Consider the following 25,388-nt stretch of genomic DNA (forward strand, 5'->3'; position numbering starts at 1 on the left):
GTTGAGCAATTCGTATGTACTAGGCTTCCTTCCACTTTTTGGGTTCTGGTAAAAAATCTGAGTTGGGTTTGGGCTTTTTGACTTTGGGCCCTCGATTCCAATTCTAGTCCAAACTGCCTGGGTCCTAAGGTTTGTCTTCTTGGGCTCCTATTGCTGGGCTGGGCGCATAATTTGTTGGTCCAAACAATGCCCCCTTGAATCTGAACTGTTTTTCTGGAAATTTTTTCCAATTTTTAATGGTCCAAATTGAATCGATTTGGCCATTTAATGTTGCGCGCCACTCTCTTCCGTTTCAATTAACCCACGTCTGCCACGTCTTGTCTACTGAGCTAGGCTTCGTGGGAAATTGGGTAGTTATTAGCTAGCTACTAGCTTAGCTATCAACAGATGACGCCTTGCCTTCTTCTGAGCTTTTTAAAAGAAATTCAAACCCTTAACTCTTGTTCATTCGAAAACCTAACTCCTCCATACTTGTTTCCAATTTCTCAGAACCTTTTGCCCTTTTCTTTTGATCAGACCTCGATCCTTTCCTACTTACTTCCTCTGTTCCAACTCGAACTCTTGAAAATGTCATCTCCAAAAACCCGTGCCCAAGGTTCCTCTTCTTCAATTCCTCTTGATTACATCACCGGTACCGGGGTTGATAACCATGCGATAGAGGTCAAAAGCAAGCTCCACCCTTTTGCCAAGAAAAATCTGGAGGAGAATGTCCTTCATTTGTTCGAGAATACCCTAGTTCTAGGCCCTTATTGGTTCGGTTATGTCCTTGCTGAAATGGTTGCTCTATTTAAAGATGACGCTGAAGCTCCCCTGTGTTTCTAGAGCTCTTCTGCCTTAGCATCCCATACTTGGGTTAGCAAGAACCTGAGCCGCTCGTTTCCCTCGAGCGAAGTGAGGAACAGTCCAGTGAAGTAGGCAGACTAGATTGACAAGCTCCTCCCTAGGTATAGAGCTCACTGGAAGAAGGCTGGCATATATGACGCCATTCTTCTATCCAAGCAGCCAATAAATTGGGATGAGAACCTTCTGGTTGCTGCTCTATGCTTCTGGAATTCTGCCAGCAACACTTTCGACTTCCGCCTGGGCCTAATGACTCTAACTCTGCTGGATATGGCTCAGATTTTTGGTTCAGATCCCATGGAAGACATGTGGATGTAGTTGGTGATTACCACAGGAGGAAGAATCAGGAAAAGCTAGCAAAACCTTTCACCATCTCTCCAGCCACCATTAACCAGAACTGCTCTTTCTCCAACTACCTGAAGGAATTTTGTTCCGAGAAGGACAATGATCAGCAGCACATGTTGTTCTTCTTATACTGGCTAAATAGGTTTATTTTCCCCAACCGATCATCAGCAGTTCTGCTTGAGTATAGGCATTTGGCAGAAGCTCTGCACAACCACACTGACGTATGGCTTGGACCCACAGTTCTGGCTCATTTGTTCAAGAACTTGCATAATGCCACTCTGGAAAACCCTTTGAACCTGTCTGCTCCTGGTGCATTCTGGATGATCCAGATCTGGCTGCAAGTCTACTTTCCAGAGTTGAGATTTCCAGACATAGTTCTGCCTGAAGAACAAGTTCTGGCTCTTCCTCTGATGTCGACAGAAGTGTCCAAGCGTTCCATTAAAGAGTACCTGATGTTCTTCAGGCACTACACTAAGAGATCTGCAGCTCAGTGGCAGGTGGTGATTAGAAGAACATACCCTTGGTTTCAGCTTAGATTCAGATTATTTGAGAAGGAACCAGAGGAAGATGTGGCTAGAATTGGCTTCAGGAAGAAGTTCCTGAGCGTAACCCTGCCAAGAGACCTTCCCTATGAAGGTGGAAAACCTCCAAATTATCATTTGGGGGCAGAAGTCTATCATCCTAACTTCTGTGCAAGACAGCTTGCCTTCCCTCAGCTCATTCCCTTAAATCATATAAAAGCTGTAATCGGGCCTCTGCCTGGAGAGATTCAGATGACCTGGAGGTGCATAAGGACCCTAGATGTGTGGTGAATAAGATAAACAACAGTGCAGATGCTCTTTATCCATCTGGGAACCAAATTCCTACAGTTCTGCCGAGTTTGACACTTGGTGGAAGGCCAGATTTCACGGTTTTCCTGCCTCGAGCACTGCCCTAAAAGTGTTGTTTGATGGCTGAGACTCTTGGAATGTTCATGCAGGAGAGGAAACCCATAGATTCGTGGTGCAGACCATCAAAGATATCAATGCTCAAGTCATAGAAGGTAGATTCTTGGTTCTGTCTGTGCTTTGCTTATTATGCTTTTGTGATGATTTCTAACGTTTTGTTCTGCCTACAACAGATTCTTCTATGACAAAGAACATAGGTGGGCAATTTGTCCAGGCTGGAGAAGTGATTGGTAAGCTTTCCATGATTCCGTTCCTCCTATCATTCTTCCGCTGGATTGACTTCTGACTTGTTTGTTTCTCATGCAATCACTTCTGTCATCACTGCCGGAGACTTTGAGCTTCCCTCTAGGGATGAAGAGGATGAAACTCTTGCTGAACAACCAGCTATTGAGGCGACTCCTTCTGGCAGAAGGAACAAAAGAAAAGAGACTACTCCAGTCCATGGTGGTGCTGTTCATCCTGCGACTTCAGGTAAATTTTGAAAGTTTGAGTCCTCTTGATTTTGTCCTATTTTGTCTTGCCTAATTTCGACTCATGCTCTAGCCATTTTTTGTCTATTTATTGCAACTGAAAGTCCTCCTCCTCCTCCTCCTCCTACTAAGTCAAAAAGACTTAGAAAGAGGACTTTGGTGGAGTATGTGGCCACAGAAGAACCTACAGTACCTCACAACCACTTCTGACACAGATGAAGAATTAAGGAAGGCCTTTGAAGCTGTAGAGCATGAGAAGGAGCAAGAAGAAAGGGGATGTCCCTTTAAAGGAGAAGAAGAAAGAGTTTGAAGAAGAGGTGAGCCTCTATTCATTACTGTATGAACTTTTAGGTCTATTCTTCTTCTAACTTTTGACTTCTGTCTGTTTGTAGGAGGAGATTCCTGCTGAGGTGATAGGAGGAGATTCCTGCTGAAGTGATAGCAGAAAGCATTGCCTTGGCCAAACAACAAGAAGAAGCTCAGAGGGCAGAACCCATAAGCTTAGAACTGGCCCTATTCAATGATGTGGAGGCAGAACATTCTACTGCAATCTGTTCCAACACAAGCATATAATCTCCCAAGATTTCCACAGATTGGATTCCTAATTCCACCAGCATCTCAAGCCCAATGATTAAAGCTTCATATTCAGCCCCGTTGTTGGTGCATTGGAAATCTTACTGGAAAGAATAACAGTGTCTGATCCATAGTGGCTCATCCAAAACAATTCCTGCCCCAGAGGCTATATCAGTCTTTGATCCATCAAAGTACAGCTTCCAAGGGTGTGAGGTGAATAGAATAGATGGGATTGTTAAGGCAAGTATGAGCTCTAGTCAACAGATTTGCATTTGCTATATCCAAAGAATCCATGTTTTCAATCTCTTTCCCTGGATGATCCGCTAGGAAATCTGCTACAGCTTGTCCTTTGACAGCCTTCTGAGGAACATATCTGAAAACAAATTCTGTCAAAGCCAAAGTCCATTTGCCAATTCTGTCCCTCAACATTAGCCTTGTTAACATGTATTTGATTAGGTTTGTCTTGGCAATGATGTAGATAGTGAATGGCAGCATGTAGTGTCTGAGTTTTACAACAGTGAAGTATAAGGCTAGACAAAGTCTTTCAATTGCAGAATATTTCCTTTCTACTTTTGTCAGAGTTCTGCTTAGATAATAGACTGCTTGTTTCTTCCCTTCCTTGTTATCTTGAACGAGCAGACTCCCAATGGACCCTCCTGATGCAGAAAGATACAATTTGAGTGGTCTGCCTCTCTTTTGGGGGGACAGAACTGGAGGATTTGAGAGGTAAAATTTGATTTCCTCAAAAGCCTGCTAGTGTTGTTCCTCCTACTTGAATGTTTGTTCCTGTTTCAACCTTAACAAGGAGGAGAAATGTTGGATTTTTCCTACATAATTGGATATGAATCTCATTAGAAAGTTAATTTTTCCTAGGAGACTCTGCAGTTTTTTCTTGTTCCGAGGTGGTAGAGCTTCTATGATGGATTTTGCTTTATTTTTACCGATCTCTATGCCCTTTTGGTGGACGACATGCTTTGATCTGCACTTTTTGGGGTTTTGCCGATCTGCTCCTTAAAGATTTTATTCACGAGCCTTTGGTAGGTTGCTCCGGCATTCTTCAGCCCAAAGGGAGCAATAGGTCCCTCTCTAGATGATGAAAGAGGTTTTTGCCTTGTTATCCTCGTGCATTAGGATTTGGTTATAGCCAGAGTAGGCATCCATGAAGCTGAGCAGCTGATTGCCAGAAGTGGAATCCACGAGTTAGTCGATTCTCGTCAATGGGAAGTTGTCTTTAGGGCATGCTTTGTTGAGGTCTATGTAATCGACACAGACTCTACATTTGCCCTTTTCTTGTTTTGCCACCAGAACAATGTTGGCCAGCCACTCTGAGTAGGAGACCTCTTCGATGAAGCCGGTAGCTAGGAGTTTGTCAATCTCTGCTTTCGATGATAGCGACCCACTCGGGAGCGAAGTTGCGTCTTTTCTGTGCCACTGGCTTGCTGGTAAGGTTGACATGGAGTCGATGGTAGATGATGTTCGGGTTGATGCCAGGCATGCCTGATGGCAACCATGTGAACATGCCTTTGTTGTTCTGGAGGAAGGTGGTCAGCTTCACCTTCTCGTCTGGGCTTAGGCCTGAGCCGATCTGCGCTTTTCTGTCTGGCTGGTCAGGATCCAAGGGTATTAACTCGACGTCCTCTTCAGGTTTCCATCCTTCTTCAGAAGAGACCTCTGGACAGATTTCCTCGATTTGGTCATGACACTTTGAGTGCTATAAGGGAGCAAGATTCGGTTCTTCAACCTCCTTCAGATCTGTCTGGCTCACCGGGAGGAACTGTGCTTGTGTGCTTTTCTTCAGCCCTTGGGCGGAGCATTTCCTTGCCATTGCCTGATCGGTGTTGATTTGGCTAACACCGCCCCCAGGAATTGGGTATCGAATTTTCTGATGTGTGGCAAAGGTGATGGCGTTGATCTTGCCAATCCATGGTCTGCCCAGGATGCCATTATAGGGTGAGACCTCATTAATGACCATGAATGTTTGCGATCTGGCTGATTTGTTGATCTTTGCCTCCAAGCCCATCTACTGGATGACCGCCAGTTGCAAGATATTGGCTGCGCTGCCCTCATCTGCGTGGATTCCGTCGACCATGGCCTGCGCGATTTGAATGCTGATGACATGGGCATCGTTATGTGGCATGTCGAGGCCGGTTAGATATTTCTTTGGGAAGCTGATTACATGATCGTCTTTTACTGGTGGAAGGTCGATCGAGATTTGGGAGATCACGGTGGCCTGTTTGATCTTCCTCTTCCTTTTCTTCCTAGTCAGCCCACACTCCTCGGAGTCGGCTAGGATTATGTTAATTCTTATGACCTTTTGGGGCGGCTCCTTGGCGGTGTCACGATCTTCAATCCGCTGGATGGCCTGCTTCGCAACGAATTTTGTGCAGTGACCTTCTCTCACGAGTTCTTCAACATGCGTTTTCCTAGCGAAGCAGTTGTTCATGGTGTGCTCGTGCATCCCATGGAAGGCACAGTATTTGCTAGCATCCTTCTTGTTCGGATCTCCTTTCAAGGGTGGTGGTCTTCTTACCCAAGGTTTGTTCTTCCCGTGGGCTAAGATTTGATGTATGGGGATGGTGAATTTGGTGTAGTTCTCTCCTGCCGTAGTGTTCTCTTGTGGGTGCGACCTACGCTCGTCTTTGTTTTTGTTGCTAAATCCGTCGCTTCTTTGGCCTGCTTGCTTAATCGGCTGATCTTCTTGGTTAGTAGACTTCTTTGCGGCGATTTGATCATCATCCCAGAGCTTGTAGAGTTCGGCAATCTCGTAGATCTCTGCCAGAATCTAGCTGGGAGTGATGGTCAGCTCGCGGTACAATTCGTGCTTAGCCGGAGGGCCTTTCTTGAAAGTAGAGGAAGCGATTCAATCGTCACATCCTACAATGTTGGCCTTTTATGTTTTGAATCTCTTGATGTAATCTCGAAGGGATTCGTCGGACTTCTTACGCAGGTTGTACAGGTGGTCAGGGTTCTTCTTGATTGTCCAGTAAGAGGTGTATTCTTTGGTGAAGACGTAAGTCAGCTCCTTGAAGCTGCTGATCGACCTGGATTGCAGAGTGTGGAACCAGTCTTGGGCGGCTGCTCGCAAGGTCATCGCAAACACCTTGCACATCAGTGTGTCGTCAACCTTGTGGAGGATCATGACACTTTTGAAGTGTTTTAGGTGGCTCTCGGGATCAGAATCCCCTTGAAGTCTGTGAACGTGGGCATTGAGAATCCCTTCGGGGTTGCAGCCTGCTCGATTTCGGCAGTGAAAGGCGTAGAGTTTGCCCAGTCTATCCCCTTACGTAGTGCATCTTCGAAATTTTCGCCGGTCCTTAAGTCTCAAAGTCGGTCATTCACAAGCTTCTCAACGTCTTCCGCACACATTGCTGGTCAGCCACGTTGACGACCTTCATGATTTGGGCCATGCTGACTGACTTCCTCATTGATTTCCGAGGGTCGACGTTCTCGCCTGCGCTACCTAGGCGGCGTGTGGACTGTGCTTGCGAAGGATTTTCTGTAGCTTGTCGACGAGAATCGACTCTTTGAGAGTGAGCAGCGGAGCGCCTTTCCCATGGTCCTCATTGTGAGGGTTATCCAGTTGACCTCCCTGGGGACCTAGCCTTTCATGAATGCTCCTCTGTGAGTAGATAGCTGAGTATCTTTCTTCAAGATCCTCTTTGCGATGGTTGTCTGGCTGAACTCCCTAGGGGCTTAGCCTTTGATGTACATTTCCCTTCAAGCCCAGGCTGGAGCGGATGTCAAGTCATGGGCCCAGCTTTTCAATCACATTGTTCCTTAAACTCAATCTGCTCTGAGTGTGGCTCGCAGATGCTTGCCACATGTCGGTAGGCCGATCACTTTGTTGTCCCTCGCCTTCTCTGCTCACTCTTGCTAGACCTGCTTGGTACCCCTCGAGTTGTCTACCGACGAGTTCGTCCATCCTTCTCTCCTGGCCCGGTTGTCCAAGGCCAAGGTTTTGAGCTAAGCTTATTTGGTTGAGAAGCTGCCTCATTAGATTGCTTTGGTCGTCCATTCTTTGAACTAGCTGGTCAACCCTTAGATTAAGGTATGCTTGACTTCGTGGATCAGGAGGAGAGAAGTATGTGGAGCCCAATTGCACACGGGCTAGGGTTTCATTAGAGGTGTACTCGGGAGCATGCGTCGAGCGTGGAGGCAATGGAGGGAATGCTTGAAGTTGCTCCAAGATTGGGCCTAGGTCGGCGGTGGTAATGAGCCCACCTTGATGGGAGGTACCACCATGCTCGGCAGCGGTGGCAGGTGCGGTGGTCTCAGCTGCGAGTCAGGTGGATGGCACGGTGGTGAGAGGTGGTGATGCCACCATATCGATCGCGGGATAGTGGGTGGAGTGGCTTTGGGCCGTGGCGGATTTAGCCATCGCGGCGGTTTTGCCTCTCGTCTTCTTGCTTCCAACCATGGTTGTTTGGAAGGCTTAGGTGGATTGGAAAATAAGTTTGGAGCACACTTTGAGTATATCTTGTGCTCTCAATGAAAGCACCAATTTGTGGGAGCAAATTTCCCCACGAGAATATTCGATTGGAAAGATTCTCCTTCCTTCTTCACCGCCTCTTTCTCCCTACAAAATAGAACAAATAAGAGGACCACACATGGGGGGTGTTGGCCAAAGGCCCTCCGATGCCTAAATTAGTTCAATTGAATCATGTAGAAAATAATAGCTAATAGGGTACGGAGATATGTTTATGGTGTAAACCGGGTCGCCGTAGCCTTATGTAAAAGAGTGGGAGAGAGGAGGTGGCTAGGGTTTGAGAGGAATTTTCTACAGAGTTTTCGTAGAAATTTCAAACGTACCTCAACCCTTGTGTGTGGCCATCTTTTTATAGTGGTCTTGGAGGCTAGGGTTTCAGAGGAATAATTCCGTAGATGGAATGAAATTATTCCTCCCCGATTTGGAATTGATTTGATTAATTAGGGTAAATCAAATTCCTAATTGTGGTAGGTATCAAATCAATTCCTAATTTAATTAGGTAACTCCTCATTTAATTGGGAATTGTGGTAGGAATCAAATCAATTCTCAACCTAATTAGGTAACATTCCATTTAATTGGGTAATCCCCAATTAAATTGAGTAACTCCCAATTAGGTTGAATAATTCACAATTAGGTCAAATAATCCTCAAATGGAATGAATTATTTGACCTAGGGTTCTAATTTAATTCGGTTCCCACAATATATATGAGGCTTGTGTCTTGGTTAGGCGATCTTAAGGGCTTATTGGGAATTGATTATTTCCTTTTCAGCGTTTAATATCCCCGATAGGATCCTAACATGTAAACTCGATTGTACTATCAAAGAGAATAAGGAACGGTTGACCCAAAAATAGGACATATATTGTAGCATGTAGGGCTTGTAGCTTTTATATCCCGTACTTGTAGATTCATGTAATTCAGTTCACTAATTGTATATTATGGAAGTAGTTGACTTGAGTGTGTGTCATGATGTGAATGTGTTGTTTTTAAGGTCTGAATCCATTAATTTAGACATCAATAATCTCTGTATACGTGTATTCTTTTCTTTACTTGAATGCTAGGACGAGATGATAATGTTGAAAATGTTATATGGTAACGTTAATATCACATTGTCAATTGATTCATGGAAATTGTGTGCACAGGAAGCACAGGAACAATGAATTTCCTTTAACTAAGATGTGAAAATCTTTAAATTTGTTTTGAATTTTAACTAGATTGGTGCATTTTTGGATGTTCATTGCATGATCACGCAAAAGGTAATATGGACAGTGGCGGAGCCAGAAACTTTTCACAGAGGGGGCACCTTATATATTGAAATATATTTTTCTTTAGGGTGACAATGAAACTAATTTTTTACTTGATACAAAATCCCTAATTTTTGTACTATATTATTTACATATTATATTTAAAACTATCTACTGAACATCGATCCATGGAAAAAATAAAATGAAATGTAATTTATTAAAAATACACACTAAGAAAATTTGAACGGCAATTTATCACTACAAATCGAAGTACGATAATAAAAGATGTGAAATGGTAGCAATGATAATGAGAAAAGGAAAATTAGAAAAATACAAAGAAAGAAATACATGGGCACTTCACAATTTGGTTAGAAAAGTATGACATATATGTATTTTAATTAATCATGCGGTTGGATAAGAAGGTTCAATAGCAATGCCACAGAGTCCTTCCTTGGCAGGAATGCCCCTTTGCATCGTCACATATCCACTCTCCCCCCACCGTGCCCCAAGAATTCCTCCCCAGCCAGTATTTAGTCCCATCACCACTAGTCCCGCACCATGATCTAAGTTTATACCACATGTTCCAGTGAACACACCACTTGAATAAAACTGGAATGTACAGCCACTTGTGCCAATGGCAACCGAAATTGGTTGGTTAGCGACGGCTTGCAACATAGCATTTTTGTTGTTTTTAGGCACATCCTCGACCCGTTTATGGACACTGTTTGGGATGCAGCCTTCTGAGTGTTGCAACTAGTTCCATCTACACCCTGGTGGGAGTGATTAGCTTCAGTTGTCAGCCTTTTGTTGCGTTGGATGAATTGAAAAGCGTCATCCATTAGATCACCTTCACAGCCATGATCTTGACCTGATAGTGAGATTAACTTTCTGTCGCTGCCACTGCTGAGAACGCCCAGCAACACGCTATAAAATTGAAATAAAATGCCTCATCATTCAATAATATGTTATGTTGTGAAACAGTGAATGCGTCATCATTTAACAACTTGTTTAATACTTACCACATTTGCCTTGGTCCTTGATAGGCGTCACTGCACCCTTTTCTCTCCAATCCACTGAAGGTAGCACATCAGTGACATTTCAATATCTAAAACTTGTAGCTTTCGTGGAATTGGACATGATCAATTTGGAGGATCGTTTCATGTAACCATTACGAATTTCCTGAAACTCCTCATTGGTTAGGTCTGCAAATTCATTTAAGCTTAGAGTGAAGTAGTTCTGACCCATGTGTTTGTTAAAAGCGTCAATGAACTCCTAGTTGGCCTTGATAATATCACGAATCGCCTCTCTTTCTCCTCAGCATCCTTATAAAAAAACTGGCCCAAATTGAGCCATCCAGTCTTCATGTCTCGCCAACATGGTTTTCTATCATAAATTTGGCGAGACGATGCTTGAGAGGAGCAAATGGCCAAAATGAAAAGAAAAGCTAAGCAGACGTATTGGCCTTGATTTGTGAGAGCCATGGTAAAAAGTAAATAAGCACAATTGGTACGTATTCTATGGAAATATATTTAATCTTGGATGGGCACAAGACATTCAATGAGCATCTGGGATTTTATAGACATAAACTTGTTGTGAGCCGTCCTTTTCCTCATAGTATACTAGATGGGGGACCTGTCTTTCTACGTGCCTTCGAAGATTTTCTAACTTAGGCACACAATAATTCAATGTTTTGGGCCGTTAATCATTATTTTTTTGCTAATTTCACATTATCCTTTACTAACAGTATAAGAAGATTAGCTGAACTTAACTCATTTTTTTGATAGACGAGTAATTGATGGAATTACGAATGGAGTCGGTATTGCGAGTTTATTTATTTAATTCTTTTTTTAAGGAAATGAACAAGTGATCCATTACAAGTCATGGATCCCCTTCGATCTTAATCACTTCATAAACTACTTAACGTATTAACCAGGCACAAAATGATTCAATTTTTTGGGGCCTTAATGATGATATGGGTTGTGATGTGTGTCAAATCCAATTTGAACACATCATTATTTATTTGCTACTTTCACGCTATCTAGCACATTATTTTAAAGAAAAGACCAAATTTTCACATTAAAGTAAAAAATAAAAATCAAACTAGTATGAACCATGGAATTTAAGCTTAGTATAATTAAGGGCTAAATTTTGATAGGTGACATGTTAAAAGTTTAGTATTTTGATTAGGAGATTATTAGGTTATAAGATAGATTTTAAATCATATTTTTCTTCTCCTTAAATAGGTCCTAAATTGAATCTTAATTAAGAATTAATAAAGTAAAAATTAAAAAGACTAGATTAATCGACATGGCAATATCTTCACGGATATAATACTTGAGTGCACTTCTAATTACACTTCCTTGTTTATACTAGTTCTGAATTCACGAAACATAACTGTGAATATATCATAATCGTAACTGTTGATTTCTTAAACCACAATTTATCTATCTTTGCAATCAAAAAGAAAAATTCACTGAAATTGGAGATTGATTTAATATCAGACGGTTTTCGTCTTCAATTCCTTAAATTAGTTCTGAAAATGCTTGTGCACTTTGGCGAACTGCTCGCACTCGGGATGAGCTTTCTCAACGACCAAACCAAGAGGGTAGGCAACGCGGTGGCCTGGTGCGATGACATCGACGCTGTCTCCTTCCAATAGGTTGAGCTTCCGGGTGGCCACCGGTGCAGTTTTCGATTTGTTGTTAGGGTCGACTTCGTGGGAAATCTTGCATTCAGGGTCAGGGCTGTGTAGCAGTGTCACTTGACAATCATCCACAGGCTCCTTAGATTTGTCCAACTTAAACACGTACAGTCCAAGCTGGTTGGTTTCGGCCAGGGCTGGATTTTATGTTCCCCCCTCCCTACACTCCAATCGCACCGTTGCACCTGATCAATGGGCAATGTGCATGCATGCATGCATAAATCTCATATTCAAATCTTATAATCGACATTTAGGTAGTTTGTTACCTACTTATTAACGTTACGTACCTGGAATCATCTTACTTATCTCGGTCATAGACTTCAATTGGCAGTTGTCACAGTAGACCAGGCCGGTGAGGTAGATTTTGTCATCGGTGGTGTTGGAGTAAGCGAAACTGAGGAGGGACAAGAAACAAAAGGAAGAGGCAAGGACGGTAGTGCTAGACTTTCTTGACATTGTTGATGTTGAGTTTGCTAGTGTTGGTTCTATTCTATGCATTGCTGATTATGAATTAGACAGGGCTTTCTTCTTCTTATAAAGGGAAAAGAAGCAAAGAATTAATGCATATATTTTGGAGAGTTTTGTGAGCCTTTGTTTGTTTACATGTGGAATTGAGACAATTACTCACCCCCCTTGACCCGCTCTTGATGGGACTCGAGTTCAGGAGAATAACTTGCCTGCAGTTGATCAACAACTTAAATGAATAAAAAATTGATGATTCGAGAAGGTCACCACAGTAATTATATGTGGCTGCAAGCCAATAGTTAAGGACCTTAAGGGTTTGTTTTGATAGAAAACTATTAATAATAATAGAGTGTGGTTAAACGAATTCTAAAATTAACTGAATACACTCCTATGATCTAAGTACACCCTAATATTTAAATTAAAATGTAAAATTAACTAAGTACATCCTATTTAACTACCAAAAATACCATTGATACACCTGAATACACTCAGACAACACCAAACCCATATAGCTCCTCAATTGCACTTCCGGCACAAGCAATGCTAGAGAGGATTTACTTGAGAAAGTTTCCGTCAATCATCAGTCAAGCACAACTTTATCTTCCTCATCTATAGGCACACTGTCAATGGCATGCAACGATGTTAGATAATAAATAAAAAAGATTTATATCTTGTACACTTGTAAGTTTATTATTATTTTTATATAAGAGAAATGTATTTTAACTAATTTTTCAATCTTTTTATTTTATTTCGTTCAATTCACGTACCCTGATTCAGGAATATTCTTTATTTTCGAATTGGGTGTGACAAGAGTCCAATCAACAAGGACCCTTTCCCATCTGCCCAGACCAAGATGGTGAATGCAAATTTAGCTAAGCCGAATCAAACCTTAGCCAAGGTTGGATCAAACATGACTACTGTTGAAAGAAGAGCAAAATACGTCATAGTGGATCCGAAGGCCAAAAGCATGACAAAGATGCGATTTGATTTGGCACTAAATGTGGCTCAACTGAAGCCAAATGAGCCAGCAATGAGGTAATCCAAGCAAGCAAATCCAAGAGGTTGGAGAATGAGAGAATTGTAAGCCAAGCCTACAATTCCTGCCCACGTAGCCCAATGTTGAAAGCAATTCCAAGTTCGAAACAGTTCTACATGTTGATTAAAGAAAAAAATAATGTTGGAGAAACTACATCATTGTATTGCATAATATACCACCTCTCTAATAAAGGTATGACCTACCAATACAAGTAGGTCTCATATCTATCAGAAAAGTGATTCATAATGTGGTACAATAATATCTTCTCCCTAATATATATTTTCCCAAAAACATACATACTTGTCAGCATCTTAGAATCAAAACATGATTGTATGGTTTGTTATTTATTTATTTCATAATTTGTTAACTAATTAGGTAGTCAATTGAAAATAGGTGTGCCTCATTTTAAAAACACGGAAATTTCGATGGAAATATCGGGATATTATCGATAAAAATTAAATAAAAACTACAGAAATTGTAAGAAAAACTTGGTAATTTTTTTTGAAACTTTGGAGGATGTTTATTTAGTCAATTATCTATTAGTTTATCACAAAAAATTGAAAGGAAATGCATTGCATGATGGGTTTAATTAATTTAAGTTTGTTTGTATCATACCTGACCCGCATCTCATGCCATGACACGTGGAAGGGGTATGACACTAAGGAAGGCTCCATGGCCCGCGCTGGCAAGCCCAATAGTACGAATCGGTAGGTCTTTTCGACACCCACGACCGATTCTACCCACAACACGGCCCTGTAACCCATGCTGGCAGGTCTAATCCTACAAACGGCAGACGCTTCCAGCTCCATCCACAGATTGTTCACTGGCTGGCCTACGGCCAGTAAGTGTGTTCGGCACACCTTGCCAATTCTACGCCTTAGAAGGCATCTTGTAGGATGTTCTCGGGTTCATCACTAGGATATTTGTTGAGACGCGTTTCTGCCTCGGAAGGCACTCCCACGAGTCCTACATCGAAACTAAGTACCAAAAAAAACCCAGAACTCCGTATAAATATAGCTCCTCACCCCAGATACAGGGGAAGACTTGCTACTTGACACTTATGTCCTCGCATTGTCGATAGCTTGCTCTCATCCCCTTAAGCTAACTTTAGCATCGAAGGGCCTTCAACCGGTAGCATTGAGGATTTACTTGCGAAAGTTTCCGTCAATCATCAGTCAAGCACAACTTTCTCTTCCTCATCCATAGGCACACTGTCAATGGCATGCAACGATGTTAGATAATAAATAAAAGTGCTTCTTAGATCTAGGTCCAAAACGATTAGCTGTCATTGGGTTTAGTCCTCGCTTTTTTGGTTTTAGATATAGTCCTTTAACATTTATTACTTTTTTTGTTGTGTCAATTTTACCCTTTGAGGTAAATAAGGAAACCACATTGAAAATCTAAATTTAATGCATTATTTCCTTGTAATTGAATTTCAGAATTTAAAATTTAAATTCTTTCTTTGATAATATTCCTAATATATGGATAAAATACAATTTAATTAATAAAAAGTAAAGACCCACATATTATACTAATCTATCAGACAAGCACCGACATTAAATTATGTACCTGACATACAGGTAAATAGTGTTATTATTAGCAACGAAAAATATTGAGTAATAAATCGTGTTATCTATAAGTTAGAAACATAAATTAGAAAACTACCTATAAGTCAGATACAAAAATAGACAAAATAAAATTGTATGTTACCTATTAAAAAAAGGTACATAAAATACTATGACACATTGTCGACAATATGAAAAAACATATATATACCTATGCAATAGGTAAAAGGCAATATGACATAAATGACTATTACCCGATTCAAGTCATAAGGGGTAATATTGGACCAAAAAATGATTTCAAAATTAAAAAATTAAAAAATTTACATTATAAAATATTAGAAAAAGAATGTAATTCTATGTGGCACAAAAGTCAAAGCACTTGGATCTTAAGTGCATACATTGCCCTAGTAATTGGCTGAATATAACAACTTATCCAGCCAATAAATATGAACATAGTTGTTATACGTTAAAGTAGAAACTTGTTAATTCAAAATTGATGACTCCTTCCACTCGCCCTGTAAATGAATCCTACAGTTAATTAAATTGAATACAGTTGCAGACATTAGATCCGATCCAAATGTGTACTCTCACCCCCCATCTTAACACTTGGTACGTGTTCATTGACATAACCATAGTTAATTCTTTGCTTTATAAATTTAAGGAATCATGATTATACTAATAGGCACGTGTCAAGAATTGAGAATGATGGTGAACAAAAATATGCTCCCTTAATCTAACTTGATTTAACCTTGCAATGGTATTGAAAACATGTCAACCTCATAGCTAGAGCTGCTAATTAATTGCGTGAGATTTTAAGAGCAAATCCACGTCATGGTTAATTGTCTCTGTGTTCTGAGGCATGGATTTCAAAGTGAAGGATAGCAGCTCATAGCTAGCGTCTTTCTGTATTATTCAATTATACATATTTTATACACCACACTATATTATGACATTGTAGACATGGAAATTTTGGTGAATTAAATTCCACTAAGTAAGAAAATAATTAGGGTTTGGTTGATTAAATTGTGGGGCCCATAATTAGTTCATGTGGCGTACGACTCATCAAATTCGGATTAGTTGTCAAAAGTGACACATGTTGACATCCGACGAAGTGCATCAAACGGTTCGAAGTGAAGACAAAATTAAAGGAAAGAATCTTCTGTGATTGACTTTGATTTAAATCAAATATTAATCAAGTCAATCAATCAAAGATAATTTGGTTAAATTGCCAAATTGTTGGAATTGATTTTAAATCAAATCAGAATTCCACAAAGTAGGGTCCTAAAAAAGGAAAGCTATTTAGGTCAAGCATCCTGTAGGAGCCTAAAAATAGGAGGCCTCAAGGCGAAAGAAGGGGGCCTAGACAGACGAAGCATTCAGAAGAAACAGAGAACTCTCTGCATTCTTCACCTCACTTTGGAAGAGCCATCAAGCACAACAAATATGTGCCGGTTCCTCCACCCTAGAAAAATCCGAACACCAAACAAGCCTTGTGCTACCCGTTTGATCAAGATCAAGTCCCTACGACCCTTGTATCAAACGCAAATTTTCTTTAAACACTTTGGAGATCGAATAAGAGGATTCAATACAGATATTGTAACTCTAAATTTCATTAATACAAATATTATTTTGTATATGTGTTTTTTTCTCATTTGTTGCAGGAAATTCGTGTTTACAGACATATATGTATTTTAATTAATCATGCGGTTGGATAAGAAGCTTCAATAGCAATGCCATAGAGTCCTTCCTTGGCAGGAATGCCCCTTTGCATCGTCACATATCCACTCTACCCCACCGTGCCCCAAGAATTCCTCCCCAGCCAGTATTTAGTCCCATCACTACTAGTCCCGCACCATGATCTAAGTTTATACCACATGTTCCAATGAACACACCACTTGAATAAAACTGGAATGTACAGACACTTGTGTCAATGGCAACCGAAATTGGTTGGTTAGCGACGGCTTGCAACATAGCATTTTTGTTGTTTTTAGGCACATTCTCGTACCCGTTTATGGACACTGTTTGGGATGCAGCCTTCTGAGTGTTGCAACTAGTTCCATTTACACCCTGGTAGGGGTAATTAGCTTCAGTTGTCAGCCTTCCTTGCGTTGGATGAATTGGAAAGCGTCATCCATTAGACCACCTTCACAGCCATGATCTTGACCTGTAGTGTCACAATCCACAAGCTCTTGCTCTCATAGTGAGATTAAGTTTCCGGTTTTGAGCTGGTTAACCCCTTCTGTCGCTGCCACTGCTGAGAACACCCAACAACATCCTATAAAATTGAAATAACATGCCTCATCATTCAATAACATGTTATGTTGTGAAACAGTGAATGCGTCATCATTTAACAACTTGTTTAATACTTACCACATTTGCCTTGGTCCTTGATAGGCGTCACTGCACCCTTTTCTCTCCAATCCACTGAAGGTAGCACATCAGTGACATTTCAATATCTAAAACTTGTAGCTTTCGTGGAATTGGACATGATCAATTTGGAGGATCGTTTCATGTAACCATTACGAATTTCCTGAAACTCCTCATTGGTTAGGTCTGCAAATTCATTTAAGCTTAGAGTGAAGTAGTTCTGACCCATGTGTTTGTTAAAAGCGTCAATGAACTCCTAGTTGGCCTTGATAATATCACGAATCGCCTCTCTTTCTCCTCAGCATCCTTATAAAAAAACTGGCCCAAATTGAGCCATCCAGTCTTCATGTCTCGCCAACATGGTTTTCTATCATAAATTTGGCGAGACGATGCTTGAGAGGAGCAAATGGCCAAAATGAAAAGAAAAGCTAAGCAGACGTATTGGCCTTGATTTGTGAGAGCCATGGTAAAAAGTAAATAAGCACAATTGGTACGTATTCTATGGAAATATATTTAATCTTGGATGGGCACAAGACATTCAATGAGCATCTGGGATTTTATAGACATAAACTTGTTGTGAGCCGTCCTTTTCCTCATAGTATACTAGATGGGGGACCTGTCTTTCTACGTGCCTTCGAAGATTTTCTAACTTAGGCACACAATAATTCAATGTTTTGGGCCGTTAATCATTATTTTTTTGCTAATTTCACATTATCCTTTACTAACAGTATAAGAAGATTAGCTGAACTAACTCATTTTTTTGATAGACGAGTAATTGATGGAATTACGAATGGAGTCGGTATTGTGAGTTTATTTATTTAATTATTTTTTTCAAGGAAATGAACAAGTGATCCATTACAAGTCATGGATCCCCTTCGATCTTAATCACTTCATAAACTACTTAACGTATTAACCAGGCACAAAATGATTCAATTTTTTGGGGCCTTAATGATGATATGGGTTGTGATGTGTGTCAAATCCAATTTGAACACATCATTATTTATTTGCTACTTTCACGCTATCTAGCACATTATTTTAAAGAAAAGACCAAATTTTCACATTAAAATAAAAAATAAAAATCAAACTAGTATGGACCATGGAATTTAAGCTTAGTATAATTAAGGGCAAAATTGATAGGTGACATGTTAAAAGTTTAGTATTTTGATTAGGAGATTATTAGGTTATAAGATAGATTTTAAATCATATTTTTCTTCTCTTTAAATAGGTCCTAAATTGAATCTTAATTAAGAATTAATAAAGCAAAACATAAAAAGACTAGATTAATCGACATGGCAGTATCTTCACGGATATAATACTTGAGTGCACTTCTAATTACACTTCCCTGTTTATACTAGTTCTGAATTCACGAATCATAACCGAGCATATATCATAATCATAACTGTTGATTTCTTAAACCACAATTTATCTATCTTTGCAATCAAAAAGAAAAATTCACTGAAATTGAAAATTGATTTAATATCAGACGGTTTTCACCTTCATTTCGTCTTCAATTCCTTAAATTAGTTCTGAAAATGCTTGCGTGCTTTGGCGAACTGCTCGCACTCAGGACGAGCTTTCTCAACGACCAAACCAAGAGGGTAGGAAACGCGGTGGCTTGGTCCGATGAAAACGACGCTGTCTCCTTCCAAAAGGTTGAGCTTCCGGGTGGCCACCGGCGCAGTTTTCGATTTGTTGTTAGGGTCGACCTCGTGGGAAATCTTGCATTCAGGGTCAGGGCTGTGTAGCACTGTCACTTGACAATCATCCAAAGGCTCCTTAGATTTTTCCAACACAAACACGTACATTCCAAGCGGGTTGGTTTCGCCCTCTCGTCTGGATTTTATGTTCCCGCCCTCCCTACACTCCAATCGCACCCTTGCACCTGATCAATGGGCAATGTGCATGCATGCATGCATAAATCTCATATTCAAATCTTATAATCCACATTTATGTAGTTTGTTACCTACTTATTAACGTTATGTACCTGGAATCATCTTACTGATCTCGGTCATAGACTTCAATTGGCAGTTGTCACAGTAGACCAGGCCGGTGAGGTAGATTTTGTCGTCGGTGGTGTTGGAGTAAGCCGATCTGAGGAGGGACAAGAAACAAAAGGCAAAGGCAAGGACCGTAGTGCTAGACTTTGTCGACATTGTTGATTTTGAGTTTGCTTGTGTTGGTTCTATTCTATGTATTGCTGATGATGAATTAGACAGGGCTTTCTTCTTCTTATAAAAGGAAAAGAAGCAAAGAATGCGTATTCTTTGGAGAGTTTTGTGAGGCCTTTGTTTGTTTACATGTGGAATTGAGACAATTACTCACCTCCTTGACCCATTCTTGATGGGACTCGAGTTCAGGAGAATAACTTGACTGCAACAGTTGATTAACAACTTAAATGAATAAAAATTGATGATTCGAGAAGGTCACCACAGTAATTATATATGGTTGCAAGCCAATAGTTAAGGACCTTAAGGTTGGGTTTGTTTTGATAGAAAACTGGTAATAATAATAGAGTGTGGTTAAACGAATTCTAGAATTAACTGGGTGCACCCTATGATCTAAGTACACCTTAATATTTAAATTAAAATGTAGGTCCTTTGACATTTATTACTTTTTTTGTTGTGTCAATTTTACCCTTTGAGGTAAATAAGGAAACCACATTGAAAATCTAGATTTAATGCAATATTTCCTTATAATTGAATTTCATAATTTAAAATTTAAATTCTTTCTTTGATAATATTCCTAATATATGGATAAAATACAATTTAATTAATAAAAAGTAAAGACCCATATATTATACCAATCGATCAGACAAGCACATTAAATTATGTACCTAACATACATGTATAAATTGCGTTATCTATAAGTTAGGAACATAAATTAGAAGACTACCTATAAGTCAGATACAAAAATAGACAAAATAAAATTGCATGTTACCTATTAAAAAAAGGTACATAAAATACAATGACACATTGTCAAAAATATGAAATAAGATATATATATACCTACGCAATTGGTAATAGGCAATATGACATAAATGACTATTACCCGATTCAAGTCATAAGGGGTAACATTGGACAAAAAAATGATTTCAAAATAAAAATAAAAAAAATTATATCATAAAATATTAAAAGGAATGTAATTCTATGTGGCACAAAAGTCAAAGGACTAGGATCTTAAGTGCATACATTATCCTAGTAATTGGCTGAATATAACAAGTTATCCAGCCAATAAATATGAACATAGTTGTTATACGTTAAAGTAGAAACTTGTTAATTCAAAATTGATGACTCCTTCCACTCGCCTTGTAAATGAATCCTAAAGTTAATTAAATTGAATACAGTTGCAGACATTTGATCCGACCCAATTACTCGTGAAATTAGGCGGGTCGGAGAGAATGGCCTGCTTCCAAGCTTGTAAAGCTATGTAAGCATTTCTGATTCTCTAGTTCTCGAAAACTAGAGATGGGTCGACCGTGACTAGCTCGCCCTCGGTCTCTGAACTCGTCCCCGTAGTAGAGGAGCTGGCGCTGCTTGATGTAGAGGGCTTCGGTATCGGAGAGAGCTCCATGGCTGATAATGTTGTTGTGGTGGTGGTGCTCCTGCGCACCACAGACGACAGAGAGTGATGAGGAGGCGAGAATGAAGGTGATGAGAAGGCACAAGTGAAACTGAGGGTGACCAATGACCATACCCTTCTTCACGAGGGCCGCTTCTGGTATTTGTCTTATGTGCTGTGACCGTGACCATATCATTAAAGTCTAAATTGTTCTAAATAATCAAAGGCACAGGTGAAACTGAAACTACAAGAAGTGGAGCTTTATTATGGTGATTGATAATGACTAGATCTAGAATAGCAGACAAATAAATGGGAGTCAACTAAGGGCTAGTTTGGCATTGCTGTGCTTTAAAAAAAAACTGTTTCTGTTGTGCTGCGAAAATAATCAGCTGTGAAAAAAAGCAGCTAGGCGTTTGATAAACTGTATATGAAAAACTGCTGTGAGTAGTCAAAGTGTTTGGTAAATTTTTATCATAAGTGCTTTTAGTATGTATAATGACCGAAAAGGACATGATGATGAAACGGTTTGTTGTTTTCTTCATTCTTTTTCTACTTTAAAAAAAGAAAACAAACTTCACTACATAATTTTGTTTTCTTTTTTAATTTACACATTTTTTAATTTATCAAAATTTGTAATCTACAATTAGCACACATATATTACCATAAATTATAAATTAATATTGTAACAAAAGTAGTTCTAAATATTGTTATATTAATAATAACAATGTGTTTTGAGGGCTTCGGAGAGGGTTAGCATAATAAATATAAAAAAATTGTTCAATTTTAACATGCCAAAATAGATCACTACAATATAAAAGAAGCTAATTAGATGCATTCATTAAACTTGTAGCGATGCTATTTCTCAATGCTTCCATCTCTTGTGTTCCATTGTCATTAAGACTATGAAGTTCTTGTTGTACATCAACATCCTCACCTATCTCTTCACTTAAGATATCATTTGAAGCATCAAAATGTCTATCACGTTGGGCATGCCTCCTTATATAATTATGAAGTGTCATTGTAGCAATGACTATCTTCACTTGCTTGTTGAATGGATAATTAGGCATATCTCCTTGATGCACAAATCACAGAATATGGATATATTATGGTTATTCCATGTCGCTGGAGCTTTTGATGAACTTCTCACATTCTTTCCCATCCTTACTAAAGCAATATGTGTTGAGTATGAGAAATAGATAATAGCAAATAATTGTCCCAATATACATTATACTAAAAGCATAAAAATAGCAAACTTTCCTTTTCCCACAGGTATGAATATTCATCTATATTATCCACTATATGCTATATGTTTAAAAATGATGACGGCTCCTAACAAAACCTCCTTAAACCCACTTCTCAATCTNCAACAAGGGACAAAGAGTCCAAGCATAGAGTATTCCTAATGATTCATGAAAGAAAACCAAGAACAAAAAGAATCCACACATGAAAATAAACTGATCACCTTCACAATTGACCTAAGAACAAGAACTATTTAATTTTCCTAATCTTTAACATATATTACTTGAGGAACTAGCAAGCCTATTCTGCCAAGAGGAGACAAAGATAACATAAAGTCTTAGCCAATATTTTCAGCTTACTAGGGAACAGTTTATTGAATCTCTTAAGTCTGTGTTGTGGTTAAAATGTTTTGTTTCTATCATATGTTCTAAGGAAAGATGATATTGCATTCCCATAATTTACTGGGAATGCAATTTCATACCAATTTACAAATTTTTTATATTTCAACCATATGTGAGTTTATGAGTTCCCCACCACAATGACCAGCATGCTACAATCACTTTTGATAAAGCCCACCAACACAAAAAAATATAAATAGAAGGAAGAACTTCAAACCATTACCCAATCAAAAATCTTCTAACACAATAATAAAGTCCACCGACACTAAAAAATAATAATAAGGAAGAACTTGAAACTATGACCACTAAAAAATAAAAGCTTTGTTTACCAAAAATCTTCTAACACAATAATGGACGACAGCTTAGATGGAACAGCAGTTTCACAGAATAGGATCTTTTTTTTCTTTGCTTTTTCATTCTTGAGAAAAGAGAAGCCCCCAGATCTGGAGCTAATGGCTTCTTCACTCTTTTCTTGTCTTCTAACTAAAAGAGAACTAAAACTAAAGTCCAAAGGAATTATGTTTGAGCTTGAAGACAACAAGGTTAGGACAATGGAAAAATCAACACGGACCTGACTTGGGGACTTGGGTTGCAATCATATATATATATATATATATATATATATATATATACAGCTTATTTGCTTATTTGAGGGACACTCCTTATAGGCCCCACTCCGAATTGTATTTAACTAATCCAAACAATCTACTTTGTAGATACTCATTCAAAGATCATCTCTACAAAAAATTACTTGAATCTGATATCTTTTGACCACTCATTTGAGTTATTGAAATTTTAGTACTTTCTTGAAGGAACGTGTTCATTGATTTTGTAAGACACAATTGGATGTCCAAACGGTTTCCGATTTGTCTAATTTTTTGTAAGGATGATCTATGAATGAAGACCTAAAACATAGATGGTTTGGATCATTTGAAAAAAAAAAAAATTGTAGGGTACCCTAAGGGCGTCCCTCAAATAAAATTATTTGAGAGATCTCTCAATAGAAGGGGACTGTATATATATATATATATATATATATATATATATATATATGTATATAAAGAACCAGATTGGCATAGCGGGTTTTGTTCTTGATATTTTGGAACTGTACCAAACTATACAATGAGTAAATCTATGAACAATGATGGTTGTGTAATCTAGAGAAAAAAAGCATCCAGGATAGACATGTTTTAGAGAAACAGAAACAGAGAAAGAAGTATCTGACCCAAAAGCCAATTGAACCAAGCTAGGGAGAAATCTCTCCTTGCCAAAGAGCAAGGAGAGACAAACCCAGTACAAAACTAGGAGCAAAACTCTCTCTCTGTCTCTCCCGTGTTTTCCCCCTAAAGCCCCAAGAACACAAAGCCCCCAATTTCATAGAAACCAAATGAAAAACCTAATTTCATAACATATATAAACCCAAAAATCATAAATGTAATGGGAAGATGAACTCACTGATAAGTAGCTGATTGTTGTTGGCAATTAAAGTCCTTGATTGAGATGGAGTTTTGAGATGCAGGGGGAGGAAGAAGAAGAACAGTGAGAAGAGCAGTCTGAGAGTGAGGTCAAAGAGTGTGAAGGTTGCGAGATCTATTTTGTGAGAGGGTCAAACGTTGTCATTTTGTGAAATACTTAGGGGTATTATAGGGATAATGAAACTTTCATTAACAAGAAAACCGGCTCTTTTTTTAAGCAGCTTTTGAAAGCTCCATATACCTGACTTTGAGTTTTTGCTTTTTATGATGGGTGTTTTTAAAATAAGCGTGTTTTTTTGGGTTTACCAAACACCCAACTCATGCCAAATTGTATTAAAGTTCCTTTTAAAAAAAATTAAGCGCTGCCAAACGCCATCTAAGGCGGGCAAAAATGAATGAGTTCGACCAAGTATTTGGGGTTACATTTAAGGTGACTGGAATTAAGTATTGCCGAGGTACTGGAGACTATGGTTGGCCAAAATGGTGAAACACCAAGACACAGAAAAGGCAAAGGTTGTCCAATAGGTGATCATGGGGGAAATCAACCGCAACCACTGCCACTGGCTAGGAGAACTAGTCGACCGGTATATTGGTGCCCATATTCAGAATATGTCGATCTTCAATCCGCCATTGGCCCATACCAGCCTTTATTGAGGAACTGGTTCCCTGACCCGCCCCGTTACAGAAAAAATAAAAATGAAAAACTACTTCGTTGAATGAGAAAAGCGATTTTGTATATCCGTGCGACTATACTATTGGAAAATTTCTATTTAACTAGTATAGCCGGGCGGCTATAATTTTGAAATTTATATTTAAAGAGTATAGCCATGCGGTTGTACTGTCATGTGGTTGTACTATTAAAAAATTTATATTTATAGAGTACAGCCACTCGGCTAGACTATTGAAAATTTCTATTTGTTGAGTATAGCCGCTCTTCTATATTGGTGAAATATTCTATTCTTTAAAGATATTTCCACATTGCACTAAGAATAAAAATATATATTTATTTTAGGGTTAGTTTAATAATGATCTATAGACATCTTGAAGACATAAATTAATTTTCTGGGCGGTGATATGTATGTTAATTAATTCTTTAAAGACAAATATCATAATGTGATAGGTAAATATCATAATGTGATAGGTAAATATCATGATAATTTGGACTTATATGAGAGGATATATATATATATAGAGAGAGAGAGAGAGAGAGAGAGAGAGAGAGAGAGAGATGAATGCTATAACCTTTAAGAACTAGAAAGATTTGTTAAAATATATATGAGGCTTGTACCTTGGTTAGACGATCTTAAGGGCTTATTGGGAATTGATTATTTCCTTTTCAGCGTTTAATATCCCCGTTAGGATCCTAACGTGTAAACTCGATTGTACTATCAAAGAGAATAAGGAACAGTTGACCCAAAAATAGGACAGATATTGTAGCATATATGTAGGGCTTGTAGCTTTTATATCCCGTACTTGTAGATTCATGTAATTCAGTTCACTAATTGTATATTATGGACGTAGCCTGTCTTGAGTGTGTGTCATGATGTGAATGTGTCGTTTTTACGATCTTAATCCGTTGAGTCAAATTTAGACATCAACAATCCATGTATACGTGTATTCTTTTCCTTACTTGAATGCTAGGATGTGAAAATCTTTAAATTTATTTTGAATTTTAACTAG

At 38.9% G+C, this 25,388-nt stretch overlaps 2 protein-coding genes and 2 pseudogenes across 2 annotated transcripts; all 4 read right to left on the reverse strand.

Moving 5' to 3' along the window:
- Window positions 1-5,195: 5,195 nt before the first annotated feature.
- Window positions 5,196-6,314, reverse strand: LOC117628900. The gene is made up of 2 exons (XM_034361447.1): window positions 6,119-6,314; window positions 5,196-5,947 (listed from the first exon to the last, which is right to left on the reverse strand). Exons 1-2 carry the CDS (start codon window positions 6,312-6,314, stop codon window positions 5,196-5,198), a joined length of 948 nt encoding a protein of 315 aa, XP_034217338.1.
- A 2,992-nt stretch (window positions 6,315-9,306) lies between these two features.
- LOC117628901 lies at window positions 9,307-10,385 on the reverse strand (annotated as a pseudogene).
- Window positions 10,386-16,370: 5,985 nt separating this feature from the next.
- Window positions 16,371-17,267, reverse strand: LOC117628902 (annotated as a pseudogene).
- A 1,133-nt stretch (window positions 17,268-18,400) lies between these two features.
- LOC117628594 (olee1-like protein) lies at window positions 18,401-19,223 on the reverse strand. The gene is made up of 2 exons (XM_034361080.1): window positions 19,023-19,223; window positions 18,401-18,920 (listed from the first exon to the last, which is right to left on the reverse strand). Exons 1-2 carry the CDS (start codon window positions 19,189-19,191, stop codon window positions 18,559-18,561), a joined length of 531 nt encoding a protein of 176 aa, XP_034216971.1. The 5' UTR covers window positions 19,192-19,223; the 3' UTR covers window positions 18,401-18,558.
- Between the last annotated feature and the right edge of the window lie 6,165 nt (window positions 19,224-25,388).

Source organism: Prunus dulcis, chromosome 5 (genome assembly GCF_902201215.1).
Source record: "Prunus dulcis chromosome 5, ALMONDv2, whole genome shotgun sequence".
NCBI classification, from domain to species: Eukaryota; Viridiplantae; Streptophyta; class Magnoliopsida; order Rosales; family Rosaceae; genus Prunus; species Prunus dulcis.

What these genes read in the sequence shown, in the direction of transcription:
- LOC117628594 (XM_034361080.1), bottom strand. Translation starts at nt 19,191, where the DNA reads ATGTCGACAAAGTCTAGCACTACGGTCCTTGCCTTTGCCTTTTGTTTC. An exon ending in GATCAGTAAGATGATTCCAG is followed by an intron (nt 18,921 to 19,022) that starts GTACATAACGTT and finishes CCCATTGATCAG; the next exon opens with GTGCAAGGGTGCGATTGGAG.
- LOC117628900 (XM_034361447.1), bottom strand. Translation starts at nt 6,314, where the DNA reads ATGATCCTCCACAAGGTTGACGACACACTGATGTGCAAGGTGTTTGCG. An exon ending in TGACCACCTGTACAACCTGC is followed by an intron (nt 5,948 to 6,118) that starts GTAAGAAGTCCG and finishes AGATTCTGGCAG; the next exon opens with AGATCTACGAGATTGCCGAA.